Source organism: Sciurus vulgaris (assembly GCF_902686455.1).
Source record: "Sciurus vulgaris genome assembly, chromosome: 14".
Taxonomy (NCBI): Eukaryota; Metazoa; Chordata; class Mammalia; order Rodentia; family Sciuridae; genus Sciurus; species Sciurus vulgaris.
The window spans coordinates 80,450,311-80,473,899 of record NC_136475.1 but is presented as its reverse complement, the minus strand read 5'-3'; the positions used below and the strand labels follow the sequence as shown (position 1 = coordinate 80,473,899).

The following is a 23,589-nucleotide window of genomic DNA, read 5'->3' as shown; positions in this document are numbered from 1 at the left end:
TAATGAGAAGCTACTTTGAAAATCTACATTCCAACAAAATAGAAAATACTGAAGACATTGACAAATTTTTAAGACATATGATCCTCCCAAACTGAAGCAGGAGGACATACACAATTTAAACAGATCAATATCAAGCAATGAAATAGAAGCAGCCATTAAAAGTCTACCAACCAAGAAAAGCACAGGACCAGACGGATTCTCAGTCAAGTTCAACAAGACCTTCAAAGAAGAACTCATTCCAATACTTCTCAAAGTATTCCAGGAAACAGAAAAGGAGGGAACCTACCGAACTCTTTCTATGAAGCTAATATCACCCTCATACCCAAACCAGACAAAGACACATCAAGGAAAGAAATTTTTAGACCAGTATCTTTCATGAATATAGATGCAAAAATCCCTAACAAAATTCTGGCAATACGCATCCAAAAATATATTAAGAAGATAGTGCACCACGATCAAGTGGAGTTCATTCCGGGAATGCAAGTTTGGTTCAACATCCGTAAATCAATAAATGTAATCCATCATATCAATAGACTTAAGGATAAGAATCATATGGTTATTTCAATTGACGCAGAAAAAGCGTTCGACAAAGTACAACACCCCTTCATGCTCAAAACACTAGAAAAAATAGAGTAGGAACATACCTGAACATTGTAAAGGCTATTTATGCTAAGACCATCATGCCGATGCTAACACACAATACGATGGGATAGGGGTGGGAAGAATAGAAGTTCACTGGATTAGACAAATGGGAATGAAGAGAAAGGAGAGAGGATAGGAATAGGAAAGACAATAGAATGAATTGGACATAACTTTCCTATGTTCATATATGAATAGAGGACCAGTGTAACTCTGTATCATGTACAATCAAAAGATTGGGAAATTATACTCCATGTATATATAATATGTCAAAATATACTCTACTGTTATGTACATCTAAAAAGAATTTAAAAAGTAAGTAAGCTGAAGATCACCAAAATTAGACATTTCTACTCTTCTAAAGATCACTATTTAGAATGTAGCCAAGTCATAGGCTAGGATAAAATATGTGCAAATCATCTATTAAAAATATGACACCCAGGATATTCAAGTATTATGATTTAGCTATGAGGAATCCCCCAAAGCTCCTGTGTTAACGCAGAAATATTCAAAGCTGCAATGATTATATTATAAGAGCTGCAACCTAGTTGACGGATTGAAAATTTGAAAGGACGTTTGTGCTAAGTGGTAGGTGTAGTCAGGTGAGGTGTAGAGGAGACAGGTCACTACAGGTGCCCTAAAAATCTCTATCTTCCCTGAGCCACCCCACCTGCCCTCTACTCAGCGTCCTAGCTACTGACAAGCAGAGCAGCACTCCCTCACCATGGCCTTCATCCATGATGTTCTGCCTCACCTCAGGCCCAGAACAATGGAGCCCACGGACTAAACCTCTGAAACCATGAGCCAAAAATCAAATTTTCCTCCTTTAAGCTGTTTTCTGTTTGTTTTGTTTTTTATTGGGTACTAAGGATTTAACTGAGGGGCACTTTATCACTGAGCTCCATTCCTAGTTCTTTTTATTTTTTATTTTTGAGACAGGGTCTCACTAAATTGCTTAGGGCTTTGCTAAATTGCTGAGGCTGGCTTTGAACTTGGGATCCTTCTATTTCAGCCTCCAAGTCACTGGGATTTTAGAGTCACTGAGATTATAAACATGTGCCACCACATCAAGCTTCTAAATTGTTCTCGTCAGGTATTTCAGACATAATGAGAAATCTCCAAAATTGATGATAAGAAAACAAACAACCCAACTGAACAAATGACCAAGAGATTTGAACAGATAACTTATCAAATATATACCTTTATCAAATAAGCACATGAAAGTAAGTTCAACATCATTAAGGAAATGCAAACTAAAATTACAATCCCTATTACATTAATTAAATAGATTGACCATACCAAATGCTGGCACACATGTGGAGCATACGTAATAGTGAAAAATGGCACAATCACTTTAGAAAGTAGTTTAGCAACTTCTTGGAAAGTTAAACTTACAAAGCTGGGTGCAGTGAAGCACACCTATAAACTCAGCTACTTGGTAGGCTGAGGCTTAAGGGATCATAAGTTCAAAGCCAACCTTAGCAACTCAGTGAAATCCTGTCTCAAAATAAAAGTTTTTAAAAAGAGCTGGGATGTTGCTCAGTGGTAGAGCACCCTAAGTTCAATCCCCAGTACCACTAAGTAAATAAGTGCAAGCATGCGTGTGCGCATGCACACACACACCACACTAATCACAAAATCTACTCATTATACTCATCGATATTAGAAAAATGAAACCAAATATCTATACAAACACTTGGACACAAATGTTCATAACATCTTTATTTGTTAACAGCCCCAAACTAGAAACAGTCCTAGTGTCCACCAACAAATGAATGAAGCAGGGCATGTAGTCCACACCTCTAATCCCAGAAACTCAAGAGGGTGAGGGAGGAGAATCGCAAGTTTGTGGCCAGACTAGAAAACTTAGGAAAACCCTGTTTCAAAATAAAAAAAAAATAAATGTCTATGGATGCAGTTCAGCAGCAGACTTCCCTGGGTCCAATCCCTAGTACCATTTAAAAAAAAAAAGGAATGGATAAAATAATTGTGTTAAGAAGTCTGGGGGGCTGGGGTTGTAGCTCAGTGGTAGAGCACTTACCTAGCATGTGTGAGGCACTGGGTTGAATTCTCAGCACCACATATAAGTAAATAAACAAAATAAAGGTATTCTGTTCATCTACAACTAAAAAAATTTTAAAAACAAAAAACAAGGTCTGGAAATGTACCTCAGTGTAGAGTACTCACCTAGCATGTGCTAGGTCATGGTTCAAACCCTCACACGCGTGGGGGGACACACATGTGATAAGGACTAGGGATGTACCTCAATGGTAGAGTGCCTTCCTAGTATGTGGGGGGGCTCTGGATTCCATCCCCAGCACCAAACACACATACACACACACACAAACAGAGTGCTATCCATGCACTAAAATGTCTACTCAGCAATAAAAAGGTACCAACTTTTTTACATACAACACAGATAAGTCCTACGATAATTATGCTGAATTGAAAGAATAAGACAAAAATGGAATATATACTGTATGACTACATTTATATAAAATTAGAGAAAATATAAACTGATTTACGGGAACAGAAAACAGATCAAATAAGATACTGGAAGAAGGGGAGGCAAAAAAAAAATGGTGAGTAGGGCTGGAAATGTAGCTCAGTGGAAGAGTTTGGCTAGCATATGTGAGGCCCTGGGTTCAATTCGCAGCACCACAAAAGTTTTTTTTGTTTTGTTTTGGTTTTGTTTTTGTTTTTTGTTTTATTTAAACAGGGTGGTGAGGGTACATTACACCCAGCAATGAGGAAATTTAAGGAACTGATAAACATGATCATTACCTTGATTATGGTGTTAGTTCCTCAAGAATATACATATAAAACTTGACTAATTATATTCTATAAACATGTGAAATGGACTATATTTCATTCATACTGAGGTAGAAAGCTTTCTTTAAAAAAAAATACTAATCTAGAACAATGATTCCCAACTGTCTATCATAACATACCTCTCTCATTAATCACATGGCTGAGACAGTGACTTCTCACTAGGGTAGAGGGATGTCTGAAACCTGAGCAGCTTCTGGTGAGATGTCTCTGATATTCCCCTTTCAGAGAACCAATTGCTGTTTTAGACTTTTTTTTTTTTTTTTTTCCTTTTCTTTTTTTGGGGATTGAATCCAGGACCACTTTCCTACTGAGTTACATTCTCAGCCCTTTTTTATTTTGAGACAGGGTCTCACTAATTTGCTGAGCTGACCTCATACTTACAATCCCCCTGTTTCAGCCTCCTGAGTCACTGGGATTACAAGCATGTACCACTGTACCCAGCAAGACCATAAAAGTTTGAGTTAAAAAAATCTAGGTTCTTAGAAACATTATACTAGGTTAAAAAAACAAAAAGACAAAAAGTCACATATAAGCAAATGTACACACAGAAAGTATGTAAGTCGTTGTCAAGGCAATGAGGGAAAAAAGGGAGTGTAAATAATGAAATGTTCTGGAATCAGTGAAAATTAACTGCACAGCCTTATGCATACTCTAATACTGAGCTGTACACATTAAAAAATGATGAATTTAAGGTAGATGAGATATCTCAGTTAAAAATAATTAGGGGATCAATAATTATGGACTTTCCCAAGAGCTGGAATAAGGTCAACCAAACAGTACCTACAGATGTGATTACATGTCATTAGATTCAGTAGTATTAAGACAAACTTTCAACTATTTTCTTCTCCAAAAAAAACAAAACAACCTACTATGGCCAAACTACTACCGTGTACCACTTTTGTGATGCTTGATAACTTATTATGCCTTTTAGGTCATGGACATGCTTGCCCTAAAGAACTATTGTGAATAAAAGTGCTCAGTAAACTATAAAATAATACAAAAGCATGGACAGCATTTGTTATTAAATATATACTTCTATAAATAAAATGTACATGCTGTAAGTAATTCAATGTTGCTACCATGTACTTTAATTTTCTTTTGGTTGCATGTGTACAGGGAAATATACATACAGGAAAAGATATATAAAACCGTCAAGAGATTTCATTCTTTTCAACTTTCTTTTTTTTTTTTTTTTTTTTTTTTTTTTTTAAGACAGGGTCTTGCTATGTTGCCCAAGCTAGTGTTGATATCCTAAGGTTCAAGTGATACACCTGATTCAGTCTCATGAGGAACTGGGACTACAGGAGCATACCACTGCACCTAGCAAAATACCGTATTTTTAAAAAGCAATAGTGCATGTATAGAGGGAAAAGAGGGGTGGGAGAGGTGGGGGGAAGGGAAAAAAATAACAGAATAAATCAAACAACATTGCCCTATGTAAATTTATGATTTTTAATTTAAAAAAATGGAAAAAAATAAAAAAATAAAAAGTAAATTCTATACTAAAAAAAAAAAAAAAAGCAGTAGTGCAGTAAAAGTATGCAACTATAAAAGGGAAAGAGGTTATTTACCTATTGGAGGTGCTTGGTATCGATCCACTGTTTTTCTTTGTCTTAAATTATATGGTCTATCATTTTCTTCTCCTTCTGCCTCTTCAACTTCTATATCTCCATCCTCTTCTTGAGATTCTAGTTTTCCCCACACAAAAAGGGGAAAAAAAAAAAAAAAGCATTACTTTAATCCTTAAGAATTGGTCCCACTCTAGAACTGAATATTTACACTTTATCCATTACTCTTTCTGCACAGGTGACATTTAAAAGTGTCAACATTATATAGCATAAATCAATACAGTTAAAAATCAACCTGGATAAATGTAAAAAAATGCTTTTCCAACCAATAATCAGTACAGATCTCTGCAAAAATAAACCAATATGATCATTTTTGGTCTCTTAATTTACATAGGAACTTTTAAACACAAAGAAATAATAGAACATGACTTAAAATTTTTCTAAAATACAGTAAAGTTCAATCAAAGTACAATTTAAAACCAAATATGGTTTGTACTCAAATACCTCTTGGTAAGCCAAAAAAATAGGCTTGCAAGGTAATTACTGGTGTTAGAGTCAGAACAAATTTTGTTGGCATAAAATTATTTGATTAACTATTTGACAATAGTTAAACATGGGTTAGTTACATTTTGGTAGGAAAAAGCTGATAAGAACTGGAAGGGAGCAGAAAACAGATTTTTGGGGGTACTGATGATAGCTTAGTTCTTGACATGAGTGGTCACTTACAATAATTCATCTCTCCATATAGGTAAATGAATGAAAAAGTACATAAATGCTAAAAGCCTATTTCTTAAAAATGGTTTGGTTATAGCTATGATGTAGCATCTATTTATAGTTAAAACAAAAGCCTGAAGCAAATTTATAGGCATGCCATCCCCGAATGAAATATACTTTATGATTAACTTTTTAACCACAAGAATTGTTAATATGACACCATCACATTAAGGTACAGAAAAAAATTTAAAGTTGCCAATCATGCCGAGTGAAGTAGAACACTAAAACTACAAAGGACTTTACATTTTACTAATGACTCTTAAAGTTTATATCAAGTTTTGAAGAATTTTTACTGTTAGGTTGTAGAGAAAAATCAGCACATACAATTTTACTTATCTAAGTAATACTATAAAATACTTGTGCCCAAGTAAGTTTTCTAAGCCTTCAAAAAATTACTTACTGATAAAAAAATTGTATATTACACATATTCATTATGGGCAAAAATTCTACATATGGCATATTTACTTTGGAAACTCTACAAACGTATTCAGTTAATGAAAAGGCAAAATCACATTATAAATCTGTCTCACCTATACTGTTTTTCTCCAAAGGAAGCAATATAGAGGTTCTAGCTGTAACAACAATAATATTTGCTCAATAAGGTACCTTCATTAGAAATATCAACTCTTCAAAAGTAGCTAATGTATTAAGCACAGAATTTGAAAAAATAAATGTATTCTTCTTCATCTAAGCTGCACATACAGTGGAAACTAGGAAGATTCCCTTATAAAGTACTTCTAATCTATATCAAGAGTACCTCAAATCTCCCAAAATTCCTTTCTATAAAGTTTAGTACCCAGGGAATTAAACCCTATAGGTATACTGTCATCCATTTATAATTCATGGGGTCAATGTGCTTTCTCCATGTACCCAGTTCTAGGCCTACAAATTGAGTTAGGGCTCTTCAGTTCAAAACCCAGACAAGCCTCAGTAAAGAACAGTACAGACTCCCTCACTAGTATTAACAGCTCCACTTTCTCTAAATTTCACCATTTATTCCTCAGTCCATAACTAACTGAAACCCAAATAACAAAATTTAAGAGGCTCTGGACAGCAAACTAACTTTGTAGTTAGAAAGTGCCTAAATACTAAAGAGGCCTCACCTAATAATTAGCTTATGGCAAATACCACTTCCATACTAGATAGCACAAGCACTAACCAAGAACTACTAATATATTACATAAATATTTATAACATACAGTTAAAAGCATTTTCCCAAATGAAGGAAATGAAAACTCAGAATGCCAACTGAGTTTAAATTACTTCCAATTATAGAATACAGACCTCAAAAGCCAAAAATCACCTATCGAGCAGTATTTCACAACTATAATTTGTACATAATATTTTTCTTCCCTCCCTCCCACCTGAACTTTCTAGTATTTACTTCATAAGGTTCTTTACAAACCTTCTTCTTCACCCTCAGTAGAAACTTCATGATGATTCTGAATCCCATAACTATTTCTTCTCAATGATTTTCTTCGTCTTTTCACTCTTGAATACATATCCATGTTTTCCTTTTAGAGAGAGAAATCTGTCAAATATTAACACGGCATTTATTCTTTGCTATAAAGAATATCAACCCAATGAACTATGCTAGCTTGATAAAATTTATTAAGCACCTATTTAAAAGGCACAGATTTATGAGGATGGAGTTTCCTGAATTCAATAAATGTACAGGACAAACGGGAAAAAAACTTACAAAATATTAAAAACATACATCCTCCCTTAAGAAAATTACAGCCTAATAGGAGGCAATAAGACAAGTCAGGTAATTGTCAAAGAAAATAAAACAAGTTTAATGCCATAAAGAGAAGTATGAAGTACACCAGAATCCAAAGAGCAGAAATTCTCCCTTAGTAGTGGAAGAGAGGCACCATTTGATAGGAACCTTGAATCAGTGGTAGGATTATATCAGTCACTAACCAGAAATATTAACAGGAGTAAAATAAATAGAAAAAAATGATTTGTTTGTATTTGGACGATGATGTATGAAAAGATAAAGCTGAAGCCAGATTACAAAGATCAAAGTGTTTTTAATTAATTCAGTGAATGATTCAGAAGCCATTAAAGGTCCTAAACAGAGCAGTTACAGAATGAGAGGTGCACTTTAAGATGATTCATCTGGCAAAACTATAAAGGATCTTTTGGGGAAGGTTGCAGCAAGAAGAGAATGAGGGGATGGGGTTGTGGCGCAGTGGTAGAGCACTTGCCTAGCATGTGTGAGGCACTGGGTTCAATTCTCAGCACTGCATATAAATAAATGAATAAAGGTTCATCAACAACTAAAAAATATATACATAAAATAAAAGAAGAGAGTGAAATAAAGAAGAAAGCAAAAAAATTCCAAACTTCACCAAGGACAAAAATACTTCAGATAGAGCACTAATTTCCAGAATATATAAAGAACTCAAAAAACTTTACACCAAGAATACAAATAACCCAATCAACAAATGGGCTAAGGAAATGAACAGACACTTCACAGAAGAAGATGTACAAGCCATCAACAGATATATGAAAAAATGTTCAACATCTCTAGTAATAAAAGAAATGCAAATCAAAACTACCCTAAGATTCCATCTCACCCCAATTAGAATGGCGATTATCAAGAATACAAGCAAAAACAGGTGTTGGCGAGGATGTGGGGAAAAAGGTACACTCATACATTGCTGGTGGGGCTGCAAATTAGTGCAGCCACTCTGGAAAGCAGTGTGGAGATTCCTTAGAAAACTTGGAATGGAATCACCATTTGACCCAGCTATCCCACTCCTCGGCCTATACCCAAAGGACTTAAAATCAGCATACTACAGAGATACAGCCACATCAATGTTCATTGCTGCTCAATTCACCATAGCCAGGTTGTGGAACCAGCCTAGATGTCCTTCAATTGATGAATGGATAAAGAAACTGTGGTGTATATATATATATACAATAGAATATTACTCAGAAGAATAAAGAAGAATAAAATTATGGCATTTGCAGGCAAATGGATGAAACTGGAGAATATCATGCTAAAAAAGTGAGGTAAGCCAATCTCAAAAAACCAAAGGACAAATGATCTCACTGATAAGCAAATGATAATACATAATGGGGGAGTCGGAGGGGGCAAGAATGGAAGAAGGAGGGACTGTACAGAGGGGAAAAAAGGGGTGGGAGGGGTGGGGAAAGGAAAAATAACAGAATGAATCAAACACCATTACCCTATGTAAATGTATGATTACACAAATGGTATGCCTCTACTGCATGTACAACCAGAGAAACAAGTTATACCCCATTTGTTTACAATAAATAAATAAATAAATAAATAAATAAAAATTTTTAAAAATTCCAAACTAAGTTGAAAATGAAAAGGAATGAATAATTGCTGAATCAAAAAAATCCTACTGCTATTCATTCTCTCTTTGAATTCCTTGAAAACTTGAAAAGATTACCACAGCTAATGTACTCACAAATTCTGTATCTGTCCACATTCGAAGTCGTTCCACTTCTCCTGATCGTCGATTCCGTCGGATGTTAATGTTGTCCATTTCTTGTAGTACAGCTTCAGCAGTGCTAACGTCACAGAATAAAACCAGGGTTTAGACAATGGTGGGACCATACACTATATCATACATGTCAACAAAGCATAATTAAATCATCTCTGATATGTAACTGTATGATTTAATAACTTTCATAACTAGCATCTATCAGAAGACAATTTGTATTAAAAAAAAGATGGAACCATCTTCTACCTTAAACAATAGAACATCTTCTACCTTAATATATTTATTAAAATTTTAAAAATATAAGGCTTTTGATTGTAAGGATCCAAATAAATAAATCCATAAAGCCTCTACAAACAATTGACTACCAGAACTATGGTACAGGAAAAAACAAAAACTAAGTAAAAAATTAAAAGGATGGAAAAAAAAAAAAAAACCACTAAGTAAAAATCTTTCAATTTGAAGATGGTATTAAGGAATGTGTAGGAAAATAATTACAAAAAGTTTTTTGGTTTTTGGTTATTTTTCTGTCACACGGGGGTACTAGGGATGGAACTCAGGGGCACTCAACCACTGAGCCACATCCCCAGCCCTATTTTGTATTTTATTGAGTCTCAATGAGTTGCTTAGAGTCTTGATTTTGTGGAAGCTGGTTTTGAACTCCTGATCGTCCTACCTTAGCCTCCCAAGCTGCTGGAGTTACAGGTGCGCCACTCACTCAGCCACAAGATGTTTTAAAACAGTAAGATTAACTGAACACATTTTTAGAAATTAGAGTAGATTACTGATATCCAAGAAATACATGCTGACATCTTAGCAATTTTTATTTTATATTTTAAACATTTGCTATGTGCCTAGATTATGTTAAGTGCTTAACAAAAAACTTATAACCCAAATTTGAAGTTACCACTATATTATTATTTCCTCTCCTATGAAATGGAGATCATACTGATTGTAAGACCATCAAAAGGCTAAGTAGAATGATGTACACTATGATTTAAATGTCTATCGAAGTTCAAGTGTTGAAAACTTAATCCTCAATGAAACAGAAATGAGACCTATAGGTCTGTAGGACCTTTAGAAGGTAATTAGGAACTGGGGTTATGGCTCAGTGGTAGAGCTCCTGTCTAGCACGCGTGAGGCCCTGGGTTTGATCCTCAGCACCACATACAAATAAAACAAAGGTATTGTGTTCACCTACAACTAAAATATATATACATATTTTTAATGGTAATTAGGTCACAGGGTCACCATACTCATGAATGGATTAAGGTAGTTACTGCAAGAGTATTAGTTATAAAAGGGAGGAGTTCAGTCCCTTTCCCCTTCCCTTCTCTTCCTCCTTTCTCTTGCATGTTCTTGCCATGTGATGCCTCCACCATGTTTTGATGCAGGAAAAAGGTCCTCAAAAGACTCAGCTAGACTTCAAGTCTGTGATATTCTGTTATCATAGCAAAAAAAAAAGGGGGGGTGGGGTGGACGGGGGCTAAGAGAATGTGTTTTCTGAGAAGAATAGCTTTGTGGATGTAGATGATGAGCTGACAGTTGGTGAGATTCACTCATCAGCTAAGTAACTCAATCTTAAATATTTGGGCTCAAAAACATCTTCAAATCAAAATTATCACTAAGCAAAACTACTATTATCTTTTTTCCCTCTGGTGCAGGGGATCCAACCCATGGTCCTGCACATGCTATACACAAATACTCTATCACTAAGTTTTACCCTCAGCTTTCTATTCACTATTAATAATGGAGCTTAATATTGCTTGAAAACTGTCAAAGGCACAAATGTTAAATTAGTAATTATAAAAGGACTACAGTAGTGAAATCTGAATAAAATTATTTTATATTATCTATGCACAAGTGCTTCATAAGAAAATTTTAGCTATTATACACATTATATTAAATCTACTAACCTTATGAAATGACTTAAATCAATGCCTTTGTAAACTCAGATTTTATTGTCAAGAGTTATTTTTATAAAAACAACAGGTTTAAAAATCAAATAATTAAATAAAATTGCTTACTGCATAAACATTCATACCTATTTACTAGTTGATCAAATAGCAAACTCTGGTTCACACTTTCAAATCTGTTTTTCCTGGAACGACAACTTTTTCTGACTTCCATGTCACCATTTATACAAGAAAGGTCCCCATCTCCCTTCTTTTCCCCTCGAAGGGGATGGCTTCGAAGGGCTACAGGAAGAGAGAGATTTCCATTTCAAAGTACAAAATACAAAAAGGAAGAAAAGAAAAAATTATTTAAAAATTACTTTAAAAGATTATAAAAGTTGAACATAAACTCTTAAATGGCTTTAATACGCAATAATCTAAACTTCCTATAACTTCTATAACCTATCATATTTTAATTATTTCAGTTATACTAATTCTTCAGAATTCAATAATTATGTACTTTTTTTATGACTGAAATGCAGCCATTTCCAACTGTATAGAAGCACAGTACTAAATTCTTCTCTTCCTCCCCACCTTAACACTTAATCTAACACCATTATAAGAATTTCAATACCAACCAGTTTCATAACAGAATACTCACATAAACTACTATGTCCGTTTGGTAATGTAGCACCAGGCTGAGAAGTTAACCTAGAACACAATTATATTTAATATTCAAACACATCAACATTTGTTTAGATAAGCAAGAAATTCAATACTGATAGAATTATTTTAAACTTTAAAATGATAGTGACATATTACACCTTACGAGTATAGATAACATTTTTTACTCTAAGACTGATAGCATACCAACTAATAACATACAACAGCTAAGAGTCATTTAAATTATTTCAAGAAATGTTTTAATCAAAGATTATAAACTGATTTTACTCTATTGTCAACACTATGAATTAAAATTCCAATGAAAAAGCTTAGGCTTAACATTCAGACTCTACTGAGGCTATAAGTAGCAGTGACAACTGACAATAACTATTGGTTTTGGTTGACAAAATACAATTCAAATTATGATAAATGTATTCAAATTTTAAAAGAGAAAAAGTACCTGAACACCAATATTGCTTATTAATTTCTTTGAAATATTTTATTACACATTTTAAACTGACAAATGAACTTCGCTGACTTTCTCAGAAAAGTCATTTTACAGTTCTCCTGTTTCAGTGGAGAAAGAGATATAAATCATTGAAAAGAACCTAAAAAGGTCATCAAAACATGAGGACTTAAGAAAAAGTCACAGTACTTCTCAGTGTAATCTTTCAAAAACAAAAACTAAGTTGTTATATAATAGAAGAGCCATCAATGCAAACTAAAATAGTTTATTTTTAAGGATGAAAAAAAGGAAAAACATTAAGAAAACAACAAATATATATGACTTTTCAAATCTATATGGTTTCTATAAATTTTTAATTAAAAAATTCTAACATTTTTGGTTACTCCAGCACTCTTCATGTTCAATTATAAATATATATCGTAATGCCCCTGGGCCAGGAAAGGTCATAGCCAAGATGACTATCAGGTATAGACAAAAATTCAAACAGTGATGCATCTTTAGGCCATTAAAAACAAAACACACAAAAACTCCAATCCCCTTTTTCTCCCTGGAAAACCAACAAAAAACTTGTCCTAATATACCACCTTTTAGATATAACTATAAAGTAATTAATGTAATATGTACATTCTAACGATGTTGCTATTGCACAATGCATTCCTGGAATTCTCTAGAACCCTCTAAAGATCCACTTAAAACCACACAGAAAAATCAAATTTTATTACTTCACAAATATTTTTTTTGACATTAGACCCAATATGACATTAACTCAGTTTATTCTCAAATTACCAGTTTATTCAGAAGTCTTGGTGCCAAGTGAATTTTGGGAGGATGCAAGGACAAAACATCACTTAAATTACTCAAAACATTAAATGCAGACCCTAAAATCATTCCACAAAAGAAACCTAAAATTTTTCTGAACAATGGCAACATCTTGGGAAACGAAGCACAATAAGTTGTTTTGTTGTTGCTCTAAAGAAGACAATGCATACTTTGGTTTTTGTTGTTGTTGTTGTTGTTGTTGTTTTTGGCTAATGAAAGATCCACTTTAAAAAAAAAAAAAAAGTTTATTCAGGCATGGTAGGCCATGCCTGTAATCCCATCTACATGGGAAACTAAGGCAGGATAATTGCAAATTAGAGGCCATCCTAACCACTTAGGGAGACTCTGTGTCTCAAAACAAAAAAAAAAATTTAAAAGGCTGGAGATGTAGCTGAATCTTTGCCTGGCATATGCAAGGCCCTGGGTTCCATCCCCAGTACTGGTGGGGCAAAAAACTTATTCTTCATGCTATTCAACCAACTACTACTTCTCTGTTATTTCTCCTTTATCATTTCTCTTTATAAAAAGGAGACACAAACGAGGAAAGAAGACATGAAATACTTGGATAATATAATGAGGGAAATACTGAGATTTTAAAGGGTTGACCTGCCAAGAAATAACAAATGATCCTAAATAGTCTTTAAACATCAATATTCTCAAAAGTTAATCTCTAAAATGTAATCAGGGATTTTGGGTATAGCTCTGTGGGAGGGCACCGCACAAGACTGAATTCTATTCCCATGGCATGGCACTCAGGTGGGTTCCCTGCTTAAACAAATTCTCCAATAGATCACTTATGATAAGAAGGTTCCTTTTTTAAAATATATTTTTGAGATGTTGATGGACCTTTATTTTATTCATTTATTTATATGCAGTGCTAAGAATCCAACCCAGTGCCTCACACTTGCCAGGCAAGAGCTGTACCACTGACCCACAACCCCAGCCCTTCCTTTGTTTATTTCTAAAAGGGGAGGTTGGTGAAGATTTTTTTCCCTTTATCTGTTCCTTGATTTTTCTTTTTTTTCCCCACCCCAACCCCCATGTGTGTGTGGTGTGGTGGGGATCTAACCCAGGATCTTGTGCATGCTTGGCAATCACTTTACCTCGAAGATTTCCCCCAGCCCTACCAAATTTTTAAATGAAGATAGTTTTGTCTTTCATTAGATAATTATTATATTAGTATTTTCTACAGTTTTAAACTATACTACTCTTAAAAACTATTACTGCCAGGTGTAGTGGTACAAACCTATTCCCAGCAGCTGGGGAGACTAAGGCAGAGAATCCCAAATTTGAACCCAGTCTCAGCAACTTTGCAAGCCCCTAATTAACTAAGGGAGACCCTGTCTCAAAATAAAAAACACAAAAAGCTGGGAATGTGGCTCAGTGGTTAAGTGCCCTTGAATTCAATCCCTGGTACCAAAGAGAGAAAACAAACAAACATTACTAGCTCTGGGCCCAGCAGTGCACACCTATAATCCACAGCTACTCAGGAGGCTGAGGCAAGAGGATCACAAGTTTAAGATCAGCCTGGGTAGTTTAGCAAGACCTTGTTTCAAAATGAAAACAAAGAGTTAGGGATATAGCTCAGTGGTAGAGTGTGTGTACAGCAAGCAGGAAGTCAATCCCCAATACCACAAAAAAATAACTTTCATTACTGGCTGGAGGCATAGCTCTATGGTAGAACATGTGCTTAGCATAAGGTAAAGCACTGCTTTAAATCCCCGACACCAAAAGAAAAAAAAAAAAGAAGTCATTTCTTATTTTCCTTTTCCCATATAAAGCCAAGGCAATTACTGATTTGAGGGTTATAAACCCAGATTCATAAAAGTTCCAGTTTGGACAGAACTTACCCAACCACTACCACCTCTCAATTCTAATGTATCTCAGTAAACTGACATGGGGTTATACTGCTGCCAAAACTCACTATTCCCTCGTCACCTGACCACAAAAGGAAATTTTCAGGCATGCTATAATTGTTCTGTTAGTCTTATCAAATATTTAATTTTGTCTATCTTAAAAGCATGTCATTCTGTTATTCTAGAGACATCAAATACATGCCTCATTCTCTAGGCCTCCTCTCCCAAACCACCACCACACCCACCGGCCAAAAACACGCACCCACTACACACGCAGGCCCCAGATTATAAATGACTGAACAGCTGGGCAAGGTGGCACACACCTGTAACACCAGCTATTCTAAGGCTGAAGTAGGAGCATTGCAAATCCAAGGACAACTTCAGTAACTTAGTGAGACCCTATCTCAAAACAAAAACTAAAAAGGGTTGGGAGTCCAGTTCAGTGGTAAAAGGCCCCTAGGTTCAATTCCCAATATCAACAAAAGAAAAAGTCAAAAGCTCCAGATACACTTTATCTCTATCTTTATCCAATTACCTATCTCTTAAAAAGGAAAGTTATTTCAACAAACAAGATTAACTTCTTTAAAGATGTTAGCTGTCTTTGCAAACTTCTTTAGGATTCATTGCTTCTTGTAGCAGATAAAACTCCTGCTCCAATTCAATTTTCCTATACATAAATCATTATTCCTAATAAATTATTTTTCTAAAAGGACTTCAATAATTTTACCTTAGATGCTCATAGAGCTGGGTTACCAAAATAATGAAATCAAAAAATTCAGGCTCATGACATAAAAACAAATCCAAGACTTTAAATAAATACTGCTGTTATATTTATCTACAAAAACCTATAATCCTTATTTTTTTATTATCTCAAAATCTAAAATACTTTTAACTAAAAGTCTTCCTTGAAATTCAATTCTGTTGAATGCAATAAGCCAAATAACATTTTCTTTTCAGGTCATCTAAATTACCAAAAGGTCTTAATTCTAACAGGGCAGTACTTATTCATATTCCTAAATGAAGCAAATGAAAACACTTCTTAAATTGTGTGAATTGTTAAACAACAATCCTTCTACCAAAACAGAAACAACAAATTCATTAGTATTCATTATTTAAGCTTTTTATTGAAAAAAATATATATGTAGTACTTTTTTAAAAGCACCAGACTTGGTGGCATACATCCATAATCCTAGCAATTCCAGAAGGCTAAGGTAGGAGGATGGTAAGTTTGAGGCCAGCCTCAGTGCCTCAGAAAGGTCCTAAGCAACTTAATAAGACCCTATCTCAGAAAGGGGGGTAGGGGAGCGGGGGATGTAGCTCAGTGGTGAAGCACTCCTGGGTTCCAACCCCAGTGCCATTAAAAAAAAAAAAGGGATATCACACTGTGAGATACCTAAATGGAAGTACAACTACCCTACCAATATATTTTGAGGACTTTTCATATGAAAGATATAATCCAAATCAATTTACAAAAAGCCCTTTTGAATAGATAGGCTATGAAAAATCTAGTGCACTGTGTATATACAATTGAATAATATTAACACTAGTAACTAGTAATGTTAAACTAATTAACATTAGTTTAAAAAAAATTTAGGAACATTTATCTAGGAAAAACCCTGACTCGTTCACTTTGTAAATGCAGGATACAGATTACAACAGATAGGTTAAATATAAAAGTATACTTAAATGGCAGTACTCTTTTTCTAAGAGACAGGGTCTCAATATGTTAACTCCTGGGCTCAAGGGATCCTCCTGCCTCAGCCTCCTTAGTAGCTGGGATTACAGGTGCACACCATTGTGGCCAGCTGGCAGTACTTATTTTAAATAACATCATTATAATGATCTGGACCTGTTTCATCCAATAGATGAATAAGTATGGGAAAGGGGAAAAAAAAAAATCAACAGGCTATGATCCATGTATTTTTCCACTTAACTCCCAAATAATGGAAAATTAAAAAAAGTTAAAGTAGTACCTCTTATGGAAAATACTGTAATAAGTACAACTCTTTAGAGACAAGTTTATGTACACAGCCCATCAAAGTCTATAGCCCCAGGCTAGGGATATAGCTTGGTTGGTAGAGTGCTTATCTTGCGTGCCCAAGGCCCTGGGTTCAATCCCCAGCACCACAAAAAAAAATAGTCAATATAGCCCCAAGATATTTATTAAAGAGTAACAATATTCAGAATTTACCTCCATTTATGAAATTAAAATACCTTTAAACCCTTGAAGAAGGATGAAAACAAAGGACTTCTTTTAGTTTGCTGTCTGCATATCATCAGCATTTGTACATCAAAGGCTTTGGAGAAGCAAAAGCTAGAGATTCGTATTTCAATGTTTAAATCTTTTGTTTGTATGCACACCTATCCGACCTACATTAAATTATTACAATTTATTTTGAAACTGAGCAAAATTAAGTTCTTCTGATACATACTGAAACAAACACAAAGCAAATTTAAATGAAAACAAGATAATGGATGAAAAGATTTCTTTAATGTTAATTGAAATCTCATTACATTTTAGTACATCAACTCAAGTAGAATATTCAATAATCTCAGAAAGGGGAGATTTTACTCATTTTCCATTAAAAATGTAAATCCAGTCATATGTTTTATTGTTAAACTACATTTATTAATTTAGTCATAAATTTTCGACTATAAATATGAATGCACATTCAAGACCTATCAAAATCTTTATTCTTTCAGTAATAATAGTTTCTATTATATACTATATATCTTTATAAAACATAAATCTTTTACAGAAATTTGGAGAAAATAAATTTACAGACAAAAATTATAAAATTAGTATAGTTACAAGTATTTAAGATATTAGTTGCTTTAGAAGAAATTAGCATTAATATCAACTCTGAATCACATCAAATAATTCATGAAAAAAGAACGAACAAATTCTCCCTTCTCACCTGGTCTGTCCAGTTGTTATGTTCCATTCTTCTCGCTGACCAGTACTTCGTGATTTTGATTTGTCTTTGCAAACAGAATCCGGTTGTTTCAAAGTGCGTTTGGCTGGAGGAGATACGTGGCTATCACTTAAACTACCATCAACTTCAGCTTTCTGAAAAACAACATTAAAAATGTATTTATTATCGGGGGCTGAGGTTGTAGCTCAGTGGTAGACTGCTTGCCTAGCACATTTGAGGCACTGGGTTTGATCCTCAGCACCACATGAAAAAATAAAAACAAAGTTATTAAAAAAGTATTATTCCTATTAAGCAACAAAATACTTAATATTTTTTGGATAATTAAGGAGAGTATTTTTTAACCAGTACATATTGACCAAATCATACTATAAATATAGAAAAATATAATTATTTATAAATATAGAAATAAGAAATGAAGATTTAAAATTATAGCTAGAAAAGTTATTTCATTTCTTGATTTTATTTTGAATAAGTTTCAAGAAAAGTTGTAAAACTACATATCTTTCTATAACATAATACCTCAAATGTCCTAAATACTCTGGTATATATACTTCCCAAAATACAGGGACAATTTATATTACTATTATGCGACCCTCCCAAACAGGAAATTGACACTGCTACAACGTAAAGTCAATCCACAAACTTTCAAATTTTACTAAGTGTCTCAACAACGTCTCTCTGATCCAAGATCCTATCCAGGAACATATATTGCATTTAGCTAGCAGATCTCCCCTGTCCCCTGCAACCTGGAATAGTGTTTCAGTCTTTCCCTATCTTTCCTTCAGTCTTGACAGTAAGAATACAGACCTCTCATTTTCTAAGACAACCCCTCTATCTGGGTCCAGCTGATGTTCTTCATAATCAGATTTAGATTACACATTTTGGAAAGAATATATGGAAATAATGCCACATATACTATACCCTTCCCATCACCAGGAATGTTAACCATGATGACTTGGTCAAGTTGGTGTCTGTCAATTTCTATAATGTAAAGTTATTATTTTCCCCTTTGTATCTGATTAGGTATTATTCTGATAACACCAATACTGGTATTTCAACATCAAGATCTGGATGCTAAGTGTGCTCAGTTACTGGAGTTTCATTGCTATGAAGCCCTCTCAAGTACAGAGGTGAGAAATATGTAAGTATATACACATACATATACTTGTTTCTATGTTAGTGCATAAATAATAAAAAAGAAATGTGCCTACACCAATACTGCTAATTACAATACCACAGTTTTAATTTCGTTCTATTCTTTCCTCATCTATGTTTGCAAATCCTTCTCAACAAGAAAGCTGGCTTCCATGACCTTCAATACATTTATTTATCAGTCTGAAGAGCAGTATCTCAACCAGAGTCCTCTTCTATTCATCACATTTCTATCATGCACCCTCCCAGTCCACTGTCCTCAGACTACAGGAAGATCACTAATTACACAGCACTTTTCTTCTCTTTACCTCTCTTGGATGCTTGGAGGGATGGGGAAAAGAGAAATGGGAAGATTAACCTTTTCTTTAGAGAATATTTAGTTCATATGCTAATACTCTAAAAATACTACTCGGAGCTGGGATGTAGATCAGTGGTAGAGAGCTTATCTAGCACGGAATATCCTGGGTTTGATCCCCAGCACTGGAAACAAAACAAAACCAAAAAAAAAGTAAAGTATCACTTGAGGTTCTAGATCAGTATTTCAAAGGTGTGAGTGTGTATGACCATCTTCAATACACTACCATATAAAACTATTTCAGAAAACATGTTGTTTTCTTTCCGCTACAAATTTTTTGTAAAAATATTATAAAAACTGTTCATTTCATGAAAACACATCTCTATCATGTTTTCCTACAACAAGACATCTACATTAGACAACTAGTGAAAATGCAGTTACAAGGGGCTAGAGATGAAGCTACATGAAAGAGCACGTGTTTTGCATGTGCATGACCCTGAGTTCAGTTCCCTCACAAAAGTACACAAAAGGACTTATTAGTAATCATAAGAAATATATACAATATATGATTAAAGGTATCCAAATGTATTCTTTTTGTTTTGTTTTAGTTGGAGATGGGCACAATATCTTTCTTTTATTTATTTATTTATTTATTTATTTATTTATTTATTTATTTATTTATTTATTTATTTATTTATTTATTTATTTATTTATTTATATGTGGTGCTGAGGATTGAACCCAGCACTTCACACATGCTAGGTAAAAGCACTGCTAGGTAAAAACCCCAATCCTGCTTTTGTTTTTTGGCACCAGGAACTGAACTCAGGGGTCACTTCTCCAGCCCCCTTTTGTATTTTATTTACGTCTAACCACTGAGCCACATCTCCAGCCCCTTTTTATATTTTATTTACATCTAACCACTGAGCCACATCTCCAGTCCCTTTCTGTATTTAATTTACAGAGTCTCACTGAGTTTCTTAGGGGCTCACTAGGTTGCTGAGGCTGGCTTTGAACTCACGATTCTCCTGCCTCAGCCTCCTGAGTCTCAGGGATTACAGGTGTGCACCAAATATATTGTATAGAAATAACATTTACTTAATAAAAACTTTCCCCAAAAGACCAATTTCGAACTGTGTGTTTTAATACAATCTACCATGAGCTAGTTTTATTTATTTATTAATTTATTGGTACTGGGAATTGAACCCAGAGTCACTTTACCACTGAGCCACATCCCCAGACCTTTTTATTTTAGACTAAATTGCTTAGGGACTTGCTAAATGGCTGGCCCTAAACCTCCTGCATCAGCCTCTCCAGTCATTTTGATTACAGGCTTGCGCCACCATGTGGACAAACTAGTTTTTTGTTTTTGTTTTTGTTTTTTGTTTGTTTGTTTGTTTGTTTGTTTGTTTTGCAGTACTGGGGATCGAAACAAACTAGTTTTAAAGCCCCAAAACCACACTGGTCCTAAAGGTTCAAAAAGAAAAACAAATAGGCCAGATGTGGCAGCTCACACCTGTAATCCCAGCAATTTGGGAGGCTGAGGCAGGAGAATTGCAAGTTTGTGGCCAGCCTCAGCAACTCAGCAAGATTTGTCTCACAATAAAAAATAGAAAAAGGCTTGGGTGTAGTTCAGTGGCATAGCAACCCTGGGTTTAAATCACAGTACCAAAAAAAAAAAAAAAAAAAAAAAGGAAGGAAGGAAGGAAGGGAGACAATTAGAAATTCATACAGCAGGGGTGTGGAGTAGCATGACTATAAGCCTAGCAACTCTGGAGGCTGAGGCAGGAGTGAGTTTGAGGACAGCCTCAGCAATTTAGTAAGGCCCTACACTACTTAGTGAGACCTATCTCTACTTAGTGAGAACTATCTCAAAAATGGCTGGGATCAAACTCAGAAAGTTAAGGGTCGGGTGTTTTCTCTCATATGCAGAAGCTAGAGGAAAAAGGAAAAGAAAGGTGGGAGTGGATCTCCTAAACATCAAAAGGAGATCAGTAGAGGAAAGGAATAAAGGGGTGGAAGGTTTGGAGGGAGCGGGAAAGGTGCTAGGGACTGATATTGGTCAATTAGTTATATTGTGTGTGTGTGTACAATTATGTTCAGTCCCATCAATGTATACAACTACAATACACCAATTAAAAATGTGGTAAAAAACAGCATGGTTAGTGTCAATACATGAATAAAGATTCTGAAAGGCAAAAAGTAAAAAAAAAATGAGGCTGAGTATGTGGCTTACTGGTTAAGCATCCCTGGGTTTCAATCTCAAGTTCAAAAATAAAATTTTTTAATGCAATTTAATTATGTAGTAACACTTTATCAATAAACATTAATACTTAAACAATTTTTCTTTAATGATACAATTCCTTAGGCCCCTGCCTTCTCCAATACCATCCTTTAACAGAGTAAAGACTGGAAGTAAGTGAACTAGCCCAAGGTCTAGCCCACAAGACCAACAAATGACTGACCAAAAAAGCCCCTCGAACTTTGGCTCTTTCATTTCCAATGTAGTTTCTTTACACTATCTCAGATACTCTACCCAAGGATATCTATAGTCTCCCAAGGTTACGTGCCTTAAAGCTCACCTAACATGACTACTCATCCTAGATATTCTTTACTCCAAATATGCCCAACAGCATGGGCATCATCCGTCTTGTAGCTCATTAGAAATGTAGAGTCTTAGGCTCCACACCCAACCCTACTGAAGCCATTTTAACCAGATCCACAGTGATCCACATGTACATTAGACTTTGAAAAGCATTATTATATAACATACTCAAAAATTAGTCACTGAGAAAGCAACAGCATGTGTTCTAAATTAAGGTATATTTATGAATAAGAAATTAATATCTATAAACTACTTTATCTCCATCTATTTATTTATTTTGTGGTGCCTGGGATTGAAATCAGGGCCTTGTACCTGTTAGTCAAATGCTCTACCATTGAGATTCACCCACAGCCCCTACTTTGCAAATTTAGATAATCCAAGCCAGGATTATTCCTTATAATAAAATCACTTACCCTTTAAGACCATTTCTTTCACTAAACTATCCTGAAGAATCAAACCTAAATTGATACTTTTCCCCTGTTAGCTACAATATTTATACATTATTATTTCACAAACTTATTTGATCAAGTTCTTTTTTCATGGTTCATCTGCAAGTCCTGCAGTTTCCCAAACATACTCTGGAAACAAATATTATATACTATGGAGTTAAAACAAGATATTAAACTATTTGATGCCCAGCATTTTTTAAAATATTCTAAGTCTTTAAACAAGTTCCATTCAGGAGTCAGTCTTAAACTGTTGTTGTCTACATAATTATCTGAATTAGAAATCACCTGTATTAGTCATCCCAGCAGTATAACCTGATAAACTAGAATCTCTGGAGGTAGAAGATTTTTTAATGAGGGCCTCCAAATGATGTTTAAGCACAAGTTTGAGAACCACAGGCAAATAACATAATCTAAGCATGATAGCAGGTACATCATCCTAACTGCTGCACTGTACTGGCATATTTACTGCTCTTATTATGAGAGGGTTTCACACTTGACTTGGTTCTATGACAGAGACCTCAGAATAAATCCCATTACAAAGGGCTCCTTCTCTGCCAAGAAATCTAGGGATTTCAGTAAAGCAAACAACCAAGTTGTAAATAGTTACAAAAATAGTTACTTCTGCACTTTTTAATTAACTTCAAGCTTGGGGAAAGCTTTAATCTACACCTGATAATAACAATTCATCTTTAATAGAATCATCATAACGCTCAACCTTAATTTTTTCATCCTCAAAGCACTTTACTAGCTAATTATAACCTAACCCTTTGAGGGAAGGCGTTACTAGTTTCATGACAAAGATGTTTCAGAGAGATTACACAAGCTACCCACAGTCATTTAGCAACCTGTATCAAAGTCATTAAAATCCGTAAGTAGGAAAGGTATCTCAAACCAAGGGAATAATTTCATTTAATAAACATTTATAAAGAACCTACTATGTATGTAAGATATGGAGGGCAGTGGTTAAAAAAGATGAATAAGTATTACTTGAACTCAATACGTAATATATTGGGCTAATAAACAGTCCTAACAATAATATATGCAATAGTTAATAGTATAATTGTACAAAATTCTATTAGCTAAAAACAAGAAATGACAACTACTAGTAGAGACAAAGATATCACAATGATGTGTACTTTAAAAGATGATTTCGAGTTTTCTAC

At 34.5% G+C, this 23,589-nt stretch overlaps 1 protein-coding gene across 1 annotated transcript in view; it reads right to left on the bottom strand.

The window, feature by feature from the left end:
• ATAD2B (ATPase family AAA domain containing 2B) overlaps positions 1–23,589 on the bottom strand; it is a 158,365-nt gene that overhangs the window by 119,585 nt on the left and 15,191 nt on the right. Inside the window, 7 exon segments of the mRNA XM_079109618.1 lie at positions 5,043–5,159; positions 6,344–6,385; positions 7,219–7,327; positions 9,260–9,362; positions 11,337–11,490; positions 11,849–11,898; positions 17,910–18,061. Coding sequence (XP_078965744.1) covers positions 5,043–5,159; positions 6,344–6,385; positions 7,219–7,327; positions 9,260–9,362; positions 11,337–11,490; positions 11,849–11,898; positions 17,910–18,061 — 727 coding nt within the window.